The 12979-nt window shown below is 36.6% G+C and overlaps 1 protein-coding gene across 4 annotated transcripts in view; it reads right to left on the bottom strand.

Moving 5' to 3' along the window:
* GRAP2 (GRB2 related adaptor protein 2) overlaps positions 1-12979 on the bottom strand; it is a 68135-nt gene that overhangs the window by 13918 nt on the left and 41238 nt on the right. For all 4 annotated transcript variants that reach the window (XM_026694846.2, XM_087968293.1, XM_026694842.2 and 1 more), the window contains exons 3-5: positions 10931-11022; positions 6998-7117; positions 2546-2732 (exon numbers count right to left, since the gene is read on the bottom strand). In XM_026694846.2, the coding sequence (XP_026550631.1) occupies positions 2546-2732; positions 6998-7117; positions 10931-11022 (399 nt within the window). The remainder of the gene's footprint in view (positions 1-2545; positions 2733-6997; positions 7118-10930; positions 11023-12979) is intronic.

Raw genomic sequence — 12979 nt, forward strand, 5'->3', positions numbered from 1 at the left:
GCCTATGAAGATGTGTTAATCTTCCTGGAACTGATGAAAGATTAGCATAAAAAATAGGGGACAAGTTGTGCCTGAGGCTTCCACCTCTGTTGAGGGAAAGATTTTCCACTTTGGCATAAGTAGATTTCTCCAGTCCTCTCAAAAAACCTATTTTCTCTCTCCAAAATGTGAACATTATTGTCCTCAAAAGAGTGTCCTTTTTCTTCTAAATGGAGGTGTTCTGTGATCCTGTGATGTTGCTTCTCCTGTTCTGGGTTATCGTCTTGTGTAAAGGCTGCTTGGTTTCTCCAGTATAGAGCTCTGAACATTCCTTGCTGCATTGGACTGCATACACATCATTACTCTTCTTATTCTTATTATATCACATGACCTAAAATGGACACCTAACATCAAAAACGTCATCAAAAAAGCACAACCAAGAATGTTCTTTCTGCGCCAACTCAGGAAGCTCAAACTGCCCAAGGAGCTGCTGATCCAGTTTTACAGAGGAATGATTGAGTCTGTCATCTGCACCTCTATAACTGTCTGGTTTGGTTCTGCAACCCAACAGGACAGACACAGAGTTCAGAGGATAATTAGGACTGCAGAAAAAACAATTACTACCCACCTGCCTTCAATTGAGGACCTGTATACTGCATGAGTCAAAAAGGGGGCTGTGAAAATATTTATAGACCCCTCACATCCTGGACATAAACTGTTTCAACTCCTTCCCTCAAAATGACGCTATAGAGCACTGTACACCAGAACAACTAGACACAAGAACAGTTTTTCCCCAAAAGCCATCACTCTGCTAAACAAATAATTCCCTCAACACTGTTCAACTATTTACAAAGTCTGCACTACTATTACTGTTAATCTTCTCATCACTCCTTATCACCCATCTCCTCCCACTTGTGACTATATGACTAATTGTGTCGCTTGTATCCTTACGATTTATATTGACTGTTTCCTAGTATGATTTGATTGCTTATTGTACCCTATGACTATCATTAAGTGTTGTACCTTATGATTCTTGACTCTTGGTGAATGTATCTTTTCTTTTATGTATACTGAAAGCTTTTGCACCAAGACAAATTCCTTGTGTGTCCAATCACACTTGGCCAATAGAGAATTCTATTCTATTCTATTCTATTCTATCATGTTTTGGTGTCCACTCTTTAAGGTGGATAAGCCTATGTCTCAATGTGTTGGTGGGCTTGAAAAACACAAGTATGTGATATTTTCCAAATATCTGTTTTAGCATCTCTGATATACCAGCTTTGTAAAGAATGACCAGGTTATTCTTTTGACTCTGAATACCAGCTCTGTCTGCCACTTTATGTTGAATCCAGACACTGATTTAATAAAGAGCCAATTTGGATACCTACAGGACTTAAGAGCTGTCTTTAGGTGCCTGTTTTCCTTCTTTTGGGCCTCCATGGAGTGGGGATGTTTTCTTCCCTGTGAGGTAGCGTCCTGATATGGTTGGTGGGAGTCGTAGCAGGTATTGGTCTCTCTGTGTGGGTTTTCTTTAGATCTCTCTTTCTAGCTTATCACAAGTCCCAATCAATGTTGGATGATGAAAAAGGTCATAACAACCCATAGATCTATGAAACAGCATTTTCCCTTTTGGATTTTGTGAAAAATTTTTTTGCATATTAATTGCCATATTAATTGTTTCTGGATTCTACTGCTAAAGGGAGTCTGAATTTGTCTTTGTTTCACTCATATGATTAACAAAATAATCTGACGTATCATTTGCCTTTTTTTTTTTGAAATAGCTGTAACCACATGGTTCCTGTAATTGGTATCAATTTCTCACTTCACTATACATCATTTTTAGAACTTCCTACAACATATTGCTTCACTTATGAATATAGAAGGAGGAAAGGGAAGTTGGAAGGGATCTTGGAGATCTTCTAGTCCAATCTCCTGCTTGAATAGGAGACCATATATACTGTTCTGGACAAATAACTGTGCAATCTCTTCTGAAAAACCTCCAATGATGGACACCCACAACTTCTGGAAGCAAGCTGTTCCACTGAATAATTGAATTTCTCTTTAATTCTAGATTGGATTTCTCTTTATAAGCTTCCATTTGTTATTTCTTGCCCTACCCCCAGGTGCTTTGGAGAATAGGTTGATCCCCTGTTCTCTGTGACAGTTCCTCAAGTACTGGAAGACTGCTATCATATCTGGCCTAGTTTTTCTCTTCGTTAGAGTAGACAGAACTGCTCATCATATATATATGTTTTGGCCTCCAGTTCACTCCAGTAAACATCTTTGTTGCTCTTCTCTGAATTCTTTCTAGAGTCTCAACATATTTTTTGTGTCCAAAACTGAATGCCATAGTCCAAGTGTCATTTAATTTAATGCCTCTGGGGAGCCCTGTGTTAAGGCTTCTATAAAAAAAACTGATGAAAGGAGGAAGAGCCAACTAGAAACAACTAAGGAAACAGTTGATGGGGTGGCTAATTTCATGGCAAAAGTCACTTTATTGGCTTACAAGTTTTACAAACCTTACTGGATTACGTTTTTTTCTTCTACTCTATCATAAAAAACTGACCTCTCTAAGGTTTACTTGTGATCCTTTCTTGGTTTCTTCTCTCAGAAAAATCTGTTTGTTTTTGGAGATGGAAACATTCTTGTAATACTCCACAAGTTTGTTTAGTGACTGAAACTTTTCACTCCATAGAAAATAATTGCTGTTTGTGTCCTTCATCACTTTAAAATGCTGGACATCCTCTTCATGCCTGGATACCAAGGGAGAATACAAAACATTTGGCAATCCAATCTAATTTTAAAGTTGCATTATTCTATTTGTACTCTGTATTAACGTTTACAAATTGGCATGCTTTAGATGAAAAACATTATTTGAATTATTTGTGAAAATAATAATACCTATAATTATTATTTTATATCATTCTTCATAAATGGTTCCAGGTGGTTTATGTTTTAAAGTTTTAAATGCACTAAACATATTAAAGAATGCCATTCACATTAAAACATATTAAATAGTTTACATTTTAGATGATTAAATTATTGAAAGTCTAGCAGAAAGGTCTGCAGATGCCTGATATCTACACACAGAAATTTCCACAATTTTAAGGATGATGACTGGGATATCCAATCTCAAGTCACTAGAGAAGCTGGCGGTTCTGATCCTGGAGATGGATTAATGTACGATGAGAATATATACAGAAAAAGACATAACTGAGGCCTAAGCTCTTTGGGATCTTAAGGAGGGTAGTCAACCTCTTGGTTGGTGTGGAGTAGGGAGGAAAGATCTGCTCAGAAGACTCTATTTTGTTCAGCACCTCATGCCTCTCTCCATTCCTCTTTACCATCTATATGAAACCACTTGGAGAAATCATCCATTAGAGCCACGGTGACGCAGTGGTTAGAATGCAGTACTGCAGGCTACTTCTGCTGTTTGCCAGCTACCAGCAGTTTGGCAGTTCAAATCTCACCAGGTCATGGTTGACTCAGTCTTCCATTCTTCCGAGATGGGTAAAATGAGGACCCAGATTAAGCCACCTAGAGAGGGCTGTAAAGCACTGTGAAGCGGTATGTAAGTCTAAGTGCTATTGCTATTAGCATGAGGTCTGATATCAGAGTGACGATACCCAGCTATACATCTTGCCCACATGCCAGGTGCATTGAATTGCTCTCATGGTTTGGATAGAGTGGAACAGATTTTGACTGAATCCTTCCAAGAAGGAGTAACTTTGGATTTATAGACCTAACAATTCCAAGGAAATACTATTTTTTGACTTTGAATGAAGTTGTGTTCCCCACTCAGGTGATTTTTATTTATTTATATTTCATACTTCTTAATCACCCATCTCCCTCAGACTGACAGTTCAGATGTTCTCCTGGATTTATAGGTCCTGTTTGATGAGCAGGTAGCAGTTGTGGCTAACACAACTTTTGAACAGCTATTTTAATTGTGGCCAGTATTTAGGTTCTTACTCATGTCTTAGTACCTTCCCACTTCTGATACTGTAATGATCTTTACATAGGGCTGCCTCTGAAAAGCCTTCATAAGCTACAGTTAGTACAAAATGTAACTGTCTTGGCAGTAATGGGTATATCCCAAAGTAGTTGGGTAATCCCAGTATTTTAAGAGCTGCACTGGTTGCTGGTCGGCTTCTAAGCATGATTCAGCAGTTATCATCTTTACGTCTCTAAATGGCTGTGGACTGTTATCTGTTGCACTACATCTTCCCATATTCATCTGTTCCATCTGATCAAATCAGATTCCCATCTTCCAGGTCCCTTCCATCATCATTCCTCATTTTGCTGTAGTAAGAGTCTGCACTAGGACTGGGGCGATCTGAATTTGACTGTGCCTTAGGTACAAAGGCAGCTGAGTGGCCTCAGGTCACACTCTCAGCCCTAGGAAGCAGCCATGATAAATCACTTCCAAAAATGTTGCCTAAAATAACTGCAGTGAATATATAATTTGATCATTCATTCCATTTTCTTAATTAAATCTTGTACAAATCTATAGCAAATTATTTGGGTAAGATTTGGACAACAGAAATCTAGATGTCCACTAGATGGCAGAAAAGAATTAGATTCTGAAAAAAATGATAATTTCTCTGTTGCCATTTTGTGGTAAACTTGATTTTTGCAGCTGGGTTACAGTAACCCTCTGCTTCCACATAAGTATTTAATTACATTATTTGACTTTGTAATAATGCTAAGAGGCTTTTGTTTTTTTAACTATGATTTTAAAAAGTTATAGTAGCTTGAACTTCATACAGGTCTAAGGTTGAATGGGTAGGTTCAAACATCATATTAAGTAGAAATAAATTACATTGTAGAATGCACATAATCTTTTTACACTTGGAAGCATGCCCTTGTTTCTGTGTATTTTATCTTTATACAAGAAAAGCCCTTTATGAAAGGAAAAAGAATTGCTTCATAGTATTATTGATCGTGTTTGGGAACATTTGAAAGACTTTAAAACTTAGTTCATGAAAAAATGTTATTCCTGAAATCCAGGAAATTCCATCTCATATGTTTATGAACCCATGATGATAGTTTCTTCCTTTTTGTTGTTCCTTTATGCATTTTTTGATTGACACTTGCATAACATAGCGGAGCGCCAGCCAGTCTAGTGGTTAAGGCACCAGGCCAGAAAGTGGGAGACAGTGAGTTTAAGACCTGCCTCAGCCATGAAAGCCAGCTGGGTGACTTTGAGCCTGTCACACTCTCTCTCAGCCCAACTCATGTTGTGGAGAAAATAGGAGGTAGATGTGTTGAATATGTTTCCCACCTTGAGATATTTGTAAAAATAATAAAGGTGGGATATTTCACAGCTCCTAACCATCCATAATCATAATTCAGTCAAGCACCTACTTAAATATGGAATTATTGGGCAGTATTTGCTTTCAAATTTTCCTTGTTGGGCCCTTCAGCTGTTCAAATCTGAAATAGGTATAGGTAACTTTCACCCCATTGGTTTCCCAAAGACAGGGGGAAATCTGTTTTATCAGGCTCTATCTATCTGAATCAAATACTTTGGCCACCTAATGAGAAGGAAAGACTCAATGCAGAAGAGCCTAATGCTGTGAATGGTTGAGGGCAAAAGAAGAAGGGGGCGGCAGAGAATGAGGTGGCTGGATGGAGTCACTGAAGCAGTCGCCGTGAGCTTAAATGGACTCCAGGGGATGGTAGAGGACAGGAAGGCCTGGAGGAATGTTGTCCATGGGGTCACGATGGGTCAGACACGACTTTGCAACTAACAACATCTATCTGAAATAATAAGGCTAATATATTTGGACTGCAAAAATTTGGATGCTCATTAAATGGAAACAAAGACCTTTTCACAGTCATCTGGTGGTTCTTTGGATTTTTGTAGTCCTGATGTGATAGCCCCAGAAGTAAGCACTGTGATCATGTATAAATCTGAATTAATAACATTAATTCTGATAAATTAATTGATAAATTCATTATTCAGCCATTTTGACTTAGTGAAAAACCACTTTCTGGCATTTTCAAAAGTGTAAGTCTAGGTAATAGCTTTTTATTCCCCTATAGGTACAAACCTAGGATGTTTGTGATACAATTACTCATGCTTTGTGAATGGTCACAGAGAATTATTATTATTACTGCTGTGTTTGTGCCTTCAAGTCAGTTTTTGATTCCTGGAGATTACCTGGCCTAGTTCTTACAGTTTTCCTGGCAAAGTTTATCAGAAGTGGTTTCCCACTGTCTCCCATATTCTCTTGGAGAAAATGGTTTCATGCCTAAGGTAGAACTAGAATTCAGAGTCTCCCAGTTTCTAGTCTGATGCCTTAATTACTACACCAAAGTGGTTCTTGTAGATTATTTTACACACAATGTAATATTAATTTTCTCAGTCTGTGTTTAATCTCCACCTAAAAATTCCATTCTGCCTCTGGCAAATTAGAGAATATGTATCTGCCAATACAGGATGTTTCATGCAATAAAGGAATAAAAGTTAAATCACAATATATTTTTTAATATAACAAATTGAATAGAATTCTATGTTACATTGTCTGCAATAGATTAATGCAGGTAAATTCATGGAAATATTTATTTTTAAAATATTTGTAACAGCTTCTACCCGTTTGTTTTGAACTGTTTTTCTGATTTAGGACTGTTTTGTATCTGCTTTTGGTATTTTTGGTAAAATCCTATATGTCTTTATTTAAGGGAAACTCCATTGAGTGATTTACTTCTCAATAAGTAATGCATAATTCTAAATAGTTACTTCTCAATTAAAAAGTATTGGATTTTATTACTAGGTTTTGGAAACAGCCTTTTCCAAATTGGAATATTAATATATTTTAAAAGCTAGATTGAAAAAAACAACCGTTGTAGGTCATCCAGAGGCTATCATGTTGATACTGAGCACACCTTGACATTAACAAATGGCTGTTGCACACATGGAAAACAAACTTGTTTTAAGATATCTATCAAATAAAGCCGTCTGCTTCCCACTGTCCATCTTTCCCATATGGGGGAAAGAGAGGAGGAAACTTACCTGACAGAGATAGAGAAATCTCCTGGAGAGTTCTGACTAGCTCGGACTATGAAAGCACCAACTCCTTTATCCCTCAGCATCGTCTCAGCTGTGTGGCGGGACACTCTCTCTTGGAACCAGCTGTCAAAAGCAACACATCATAAGTAACTATAATAGAAAATCAACTCGAGAGTTAGCCAGATTTTAGAAGTATACAACACTAAGAAATGCCTCAAAATTCATTCTGAAACATCATCATCATCTCCATCACCCCTGATCATCATCATCATCATCATCATCATTCCTTTCTAATTTGTTTCTACCAATCCAGCACAAAATAATGGAAGCTCCTGTCAAAAGTGAAAGTGCTTCTGCCATTTAGAATGCAAAAAAGAAAATGTGCCATACCCATCCCTCTGAATATATATTAGGTTATTAGAAGAAACATTGTTCTATATTCAAAGAATAAATAAATAATAACAGTTGACAAGGCTCATATTGATAAGCCTAAATCATCCTAATGTGATAAACTAAAAGACAGGCACTTCTAACAGGAAAAACTGATCAACTTAATTTTTTCAAACTTCCCTTTCCTTTCCTCTTAATTCATTTAGGTTTTCCATATAAAGTATTTGTCTTGCTATTTAATCCTTATTCATTTTCTCTGTGATGAAGCCACTTCAGCATACTTATTTTTGGGACTTCCGGATGACGTCATAGTGAGATTGGACGTGAGGAGCAGGTCTCTGCGCTCCTGTGCCAAGTTTTCCCTGTTGGAGGACTCTGAAAGAAGCTAAAGCCACCCTGTAGGGGTAGTGAAGTAAAGAGGGGTAACTCTCCTGCTTGACCCAGGGCTTCTCCCCTCTCATCCATGAAAAGGAGAAGAGGCAGCCACTATGCCTGCCATGAAGCTGGGACAGCCAAGGCAACAAAGAAATGTGCAGGAGTGGTGTAGATGAACAGTGACTGGAGCTGGGTGAGAAGATTCCTTTTTTTAATTTAAACCCTAACTTTAAAAGGAAAAGAAGAAGAAAATCCAGGAAAAGAGACTCTTAGAACTATTTGTTAAAGCGGCGAACAACCATAGAGAGAAAAATCCTAGACCCGAAAGAAAGGAACTAAGGGGAGAAAAGCTAAAGACCTTTTAAAACATAGAAAATTGGACTTTTAACTGGGTAGGCATTGTTTTGGAAAGGCATTATAAAATGCTAGAACTATCTACTTGAATAGGTGATTTTGCTCCCATAAATTGAATTAAATTTGGATTAATAAATTTGTTAGACTTGAATCAATGCTGAAACCTAAGCTGAGGATGCCGTCTACTGATGAATGGAAAGTATACCGTATCTCTATAAGCCTAGAAAATTTCTGATAAGAGAAATAAACAACATTCATCTGGAAGACTGTGGTGATACTCACTGTTCTATATCTACTTTAAGATTACTGGACTCTATTGTGAGAATAAGGAAGACCTTTAAGTAAAGTAAAGTGACTTTTGATTTATGGAAAGCTGCCTGGACTACTTAAATGGAACAGATTAATAATCCTGAGATGTAAAGAACTATGATTATTGAACTTTCCGAGGAACAACATTGGACTTGAATATATTGTTTTTGGACTATTGAGTAAGAGCGGGACTTACAAAATAAGACAAGATGCTCCATCAGAGGGAAATGAGTGAGATTTCAAAAGAAACGGCATTGATGTTTCAAAGCATTAGAAATACGAAGAATCACAGAGAGATGAAGAACCTAGTGCAAGGCATACATGGGAAAATAGAAAATACCCTACAATTGATAATGAATGAAGATCAAAAAGTCCAGGAAAGAGGAGACAGCAGAAAGAATGGAGGAAAAGATAGAACTGAAAAATCAGCAAATAAAGCAAGGAGATGAGAAGGAGAAGATGATAAAGACAATAATGACTGATGAAATAAACCAAGGGAAAAGTATTTTAAGAGCTTTAAAAATGGATCGGATAAGCTGGAAGATACTTTTGAAAGGGAGATAGGGGCTTGGGTGAACACTCTGGAGACCTAGCAGCTTAGGAGGATAGAGATGGGAGAAATATTCAGACTGAATGGGGAAGACGCAGATGTTGATAGAGACAAAGAGCTAAGAGAGCTAAAACACAAATAAGAATTGAAGCATGAACAAGAGATGATGGATAGAAAGGAATTTTTTTTATTTTTTTCTAATATAACGATGGCCTGATTAAAAACTAGAAAAGAGGTAGAAATAAGAATATACACTTTTATATAAAGCAATAGTTAGATGGAAAGATTGGAGGTTGAAAGATGGTTTTATTATGTATGATGATTGATAATATGATGATTGGTAATAGAATGGTGTATTGAAACATTGAAACACCAAATAATGAAGGACTATGTCTTAATATGAACATGTATATTAACAAAAGAATTAGTAATGATGGCCTGACTAGAAGCTAGTAAGAAACAGGGGGAATATTAGTATATATCCACGATGGTGAAACCTATAGCACGCGTGCTGGAAGTGGCACGCAGAGCCATTTCTGCCATCACGCAAGCCGTCACCCAGAACTCATCCACTGCGCATACACGTGCACTACCCACCAGCCAGCTAATTGTTGGATATCTCCCCTTGCGCATACACAAGGGGAGATGGTCATGTAGGAGATGTGTGCACAGGAGCGGGGCACGGGGGGTCTCACATGCATGTGCAGGGGGCGGGGGGTTGCATGCACATTGGATTATGGGTGCAGGCACATGTGCGCATGTCCGCGTGCGCACTTTCGGTACGAGACGACGAAAAGGTTAGCCATCACTGGTATATATAATTTTTATATAATAGAATATAAGCAATAACTAGATGAAAAGTTTAGAGGCTGAAAGATGTATGCTTAAATAATATCATTGGCATTAAAATGGAACATTGAAATATTGAATGACTATTTTAAAACAAACATGTATATTAATACTAGGATTACATAAATTTGATTAATGTAACAAACAGTATTAATATTATTATTGCTACTTGTTTCAAAATGAATTATACCCAGAGGCCATGTATTATACCCAGCTGCCACACTGTTCATGAAATGTATATTTAAAAATAAAAATCCAATAAAACTTTAAAAAAACCAAAAAAACAAAACCCATACTTCTTTTCTACTGGGCACTGACTTTTGTGTACACATTCATTTGATATCCATGCATTATTTTTGTTTTTCCACACATACTTCTCAATTAATCTATTTTTATATTATTCAATTTATATTACTCCTGACAAATTCAAATGTCAGTTCCATATAAAAAGTGAAGTGCACTTTTTTATATAGTCATTTTTGCTGTAATTTCTTGCAACAGATTACCCACTTCCTTTTTATCAGAGTTTACATGTCTCAAAATTTCTCCTTTTAGTTTCCCATGTTGATTAATGTTCTATTGAAATTCATCCACCTGCTTTAATTTTTTGCTATGTATAAACTTACAAATGCTACAGCTATTTAGAATGAATCAGGAATTAATTCAGAAATTATAAGTATTTTAGAAGGATTTCTGAGTTTTATATGTTATATGTGCAACTTTTTTTTGGCTACCCTTAAAATATTCCAAGTGGATATTGAAATATCTGCTTGGAACAGTTTATATTTTTGGACTTACTTTGGTAAATAGGATTGTGTAATTTGGTATGGCAGGGTAATATTCTCTTCCAGCTTTCTGAATATTTGTGTAGATGTATGTTTCTGTATGTGTGTGAAAGTTGCTGAAAAGTCACTAGAAAAAATATTCAGAGTTCTGAATATTTCTGGACTGAACAGGAAAGGGAAAATAGCTAAAAATGGAAAAAGAATTTCCCCCCAGAAATTTGCCACTTTCTTTTTTTTTACCGATTCATTAAATGATTTCTTAAATGAGTACATAGAAGTCAATATTATAAAAGATGGACATAAATGTAGAAATTGAATAGTTACCCAGGAACCTGAAAATCAACATAATTCTTTGGGACATATCCCTCATTATTCTTCAACTCAGCTCTGTACCAATTTTCCTGAGAGCTTAAGATCTGTAAATCAAAAGGAAAACTAATTACTTGAAGGTATATGTGTGCTTTCTGCTAGCCTACATTTTGAAGATTTTATGCCTCTCTAAATCCTTTACGATGCTTCCTGCTATCAACTCTTACCAGTTTTCCTCCAGAGATCTGAAACAAACTGCAGCTTTTTTTTTCTTGAAAATAACCCTGTTCTCTTACCTCAGTAGAAATGAACAAGCATAGCAGGTGTGCCAAACCAACTGTTAAGAGAAACTGATAGCTTCTGACTTTCATTTATTAGGCATGGACATGTATAGGAAGAAAACCTACATGCAAACACTTTCCTTTAAGAAAAAAAAAAACCTGATTACCCAGAATTTTAGTTCCAGAGTGTGCTTCAGCACTTCAAAAAGTCAAAGGAAAAAAAAAGGGTGGACCTAAACAACTATATAAGCACAACAACAACAAAAATTGAGGGTTTGCATTTCTTCCCCTACTTTGGTGCTTTGATTAATTACTTTATAAAGAATAAGTCTTATCATATAAAATTTATTTGAGAGCTACTTTGGTCTAGTGATTAAGGTATCAGGCTAGAAGCCAGTCATTCTCTTCTCAGCCTAACCCACCTTGCGGGGTTGTTGTTGTGAAGAAAAATAGAAGGAGGAAGGTAAAAGTAAAGATAAGTTTTCTAATTCTAGGGCATGGTGCTCCATTTCTTAGGGAGCCAGCATTGTCCGAAGACATTTCCATGGTCATGTGACCAGCATGACTATACAATGAGGAGCAAGGAACTCTTATATTATCTTCCCACTGAAGTGGTACCTATTTATCTACTCACATTTGCATGCTTTTGAACTGCTATGTGGGCAGGAGTTGGGATAAGTATCAGGAGCCCACCCCATTGTACTATGTTTGGGTCTCAAACAAGCTTAGGATCTTTAACACTGAATGTCTTTAACCACTGAGCCATCATGCCTTCAGGAGGAGGAAGGACCGTTAGGTATAGTTGCTACTTTGAGTTGCCAAAGTGTCTCTTTTCCTTCAATGTGCTCATGACAGGTGTCCAACATAACAGTGGCTTTGCTCCTCTTAAAGCTGTTCTGTCTTAGAGAGAGATGGTGGATCAATGAAATGATTCTGCTACCCCTTAAGAGCTTATCTCTGTAAATGGCTGCAAATAATAGATAGAAGTGAATTCAGCCCATAAATCTTGCAACCTTTAATTAATATAACTTATAATTCTTCCTTGCCTTGTGTGCAGAAATAACCCTTTCATAATCAAAAATAAAAAGAAACAAGAAAACCAAATGGCAGTGTGGGTGGTTTAGAAATGGGGACTATAAGTAAAAAATAAATAAAATAGTTTGGGAAGATTATGGTAGCCTGGATTGAGACCGTGGAATTGCTAAAATTATTTTAGAAAACAGTGAAAGGAGATTTTGAAAATATGTTTATGAACCAATGTAATGAATTTATAGCATAGGTGGCAGCATCAATTCAGGAGGCATAGAAAATAAGTAAGTAAATTACAAAACAACAACATCTGTCTATTCCATGTTCTTGGGAAGGATTTGATAGGTGGTTAGAAATACCAAATCCACTTTAAACACCTGGCTGACTGTGCATTGAATCATCATAATAATAAAGCTTAGCTGCTGCAAGAAGATCACACGGACTGACTACAAGCAATAATATGACAAAGTAGCAACAATGGTACATTGAAATATCTGCAAAAAATACCCTTTGCCAATAAGCAAGAACTGATGGCTAAAAATAAACTAAGTAATAGAAAATGAAAAAAAACTAAATTACTCTAGGACTTTAGAATTCAAACAAATAGACACTTGCCACATAACATCCCAGACTTAACAATTGTTGATAAGAAAAACAAAATGCCTGGATAGTGGACATGGCAGTACCCGGAGACAGCAGAATAATTGAGAAAGAACTGAAGTAAATCACAAAATACAAAGACCTGGTAATAGAA

The sequence above is a fragment of the Notechis scutatus genome, chromosome 6, assembly GCF_049901735.1.
Source record: "Notechis scutatus isolate UNSWTSFEM ecotype Mainland chromosome 6, rNotScu1.2, whole genome shotgun sequence".
NCBI lineage: Eukaryota > Metazoa > Chordata > Lepidosauria > Squamata > Elapidae > Notechis > Notechis scutatus.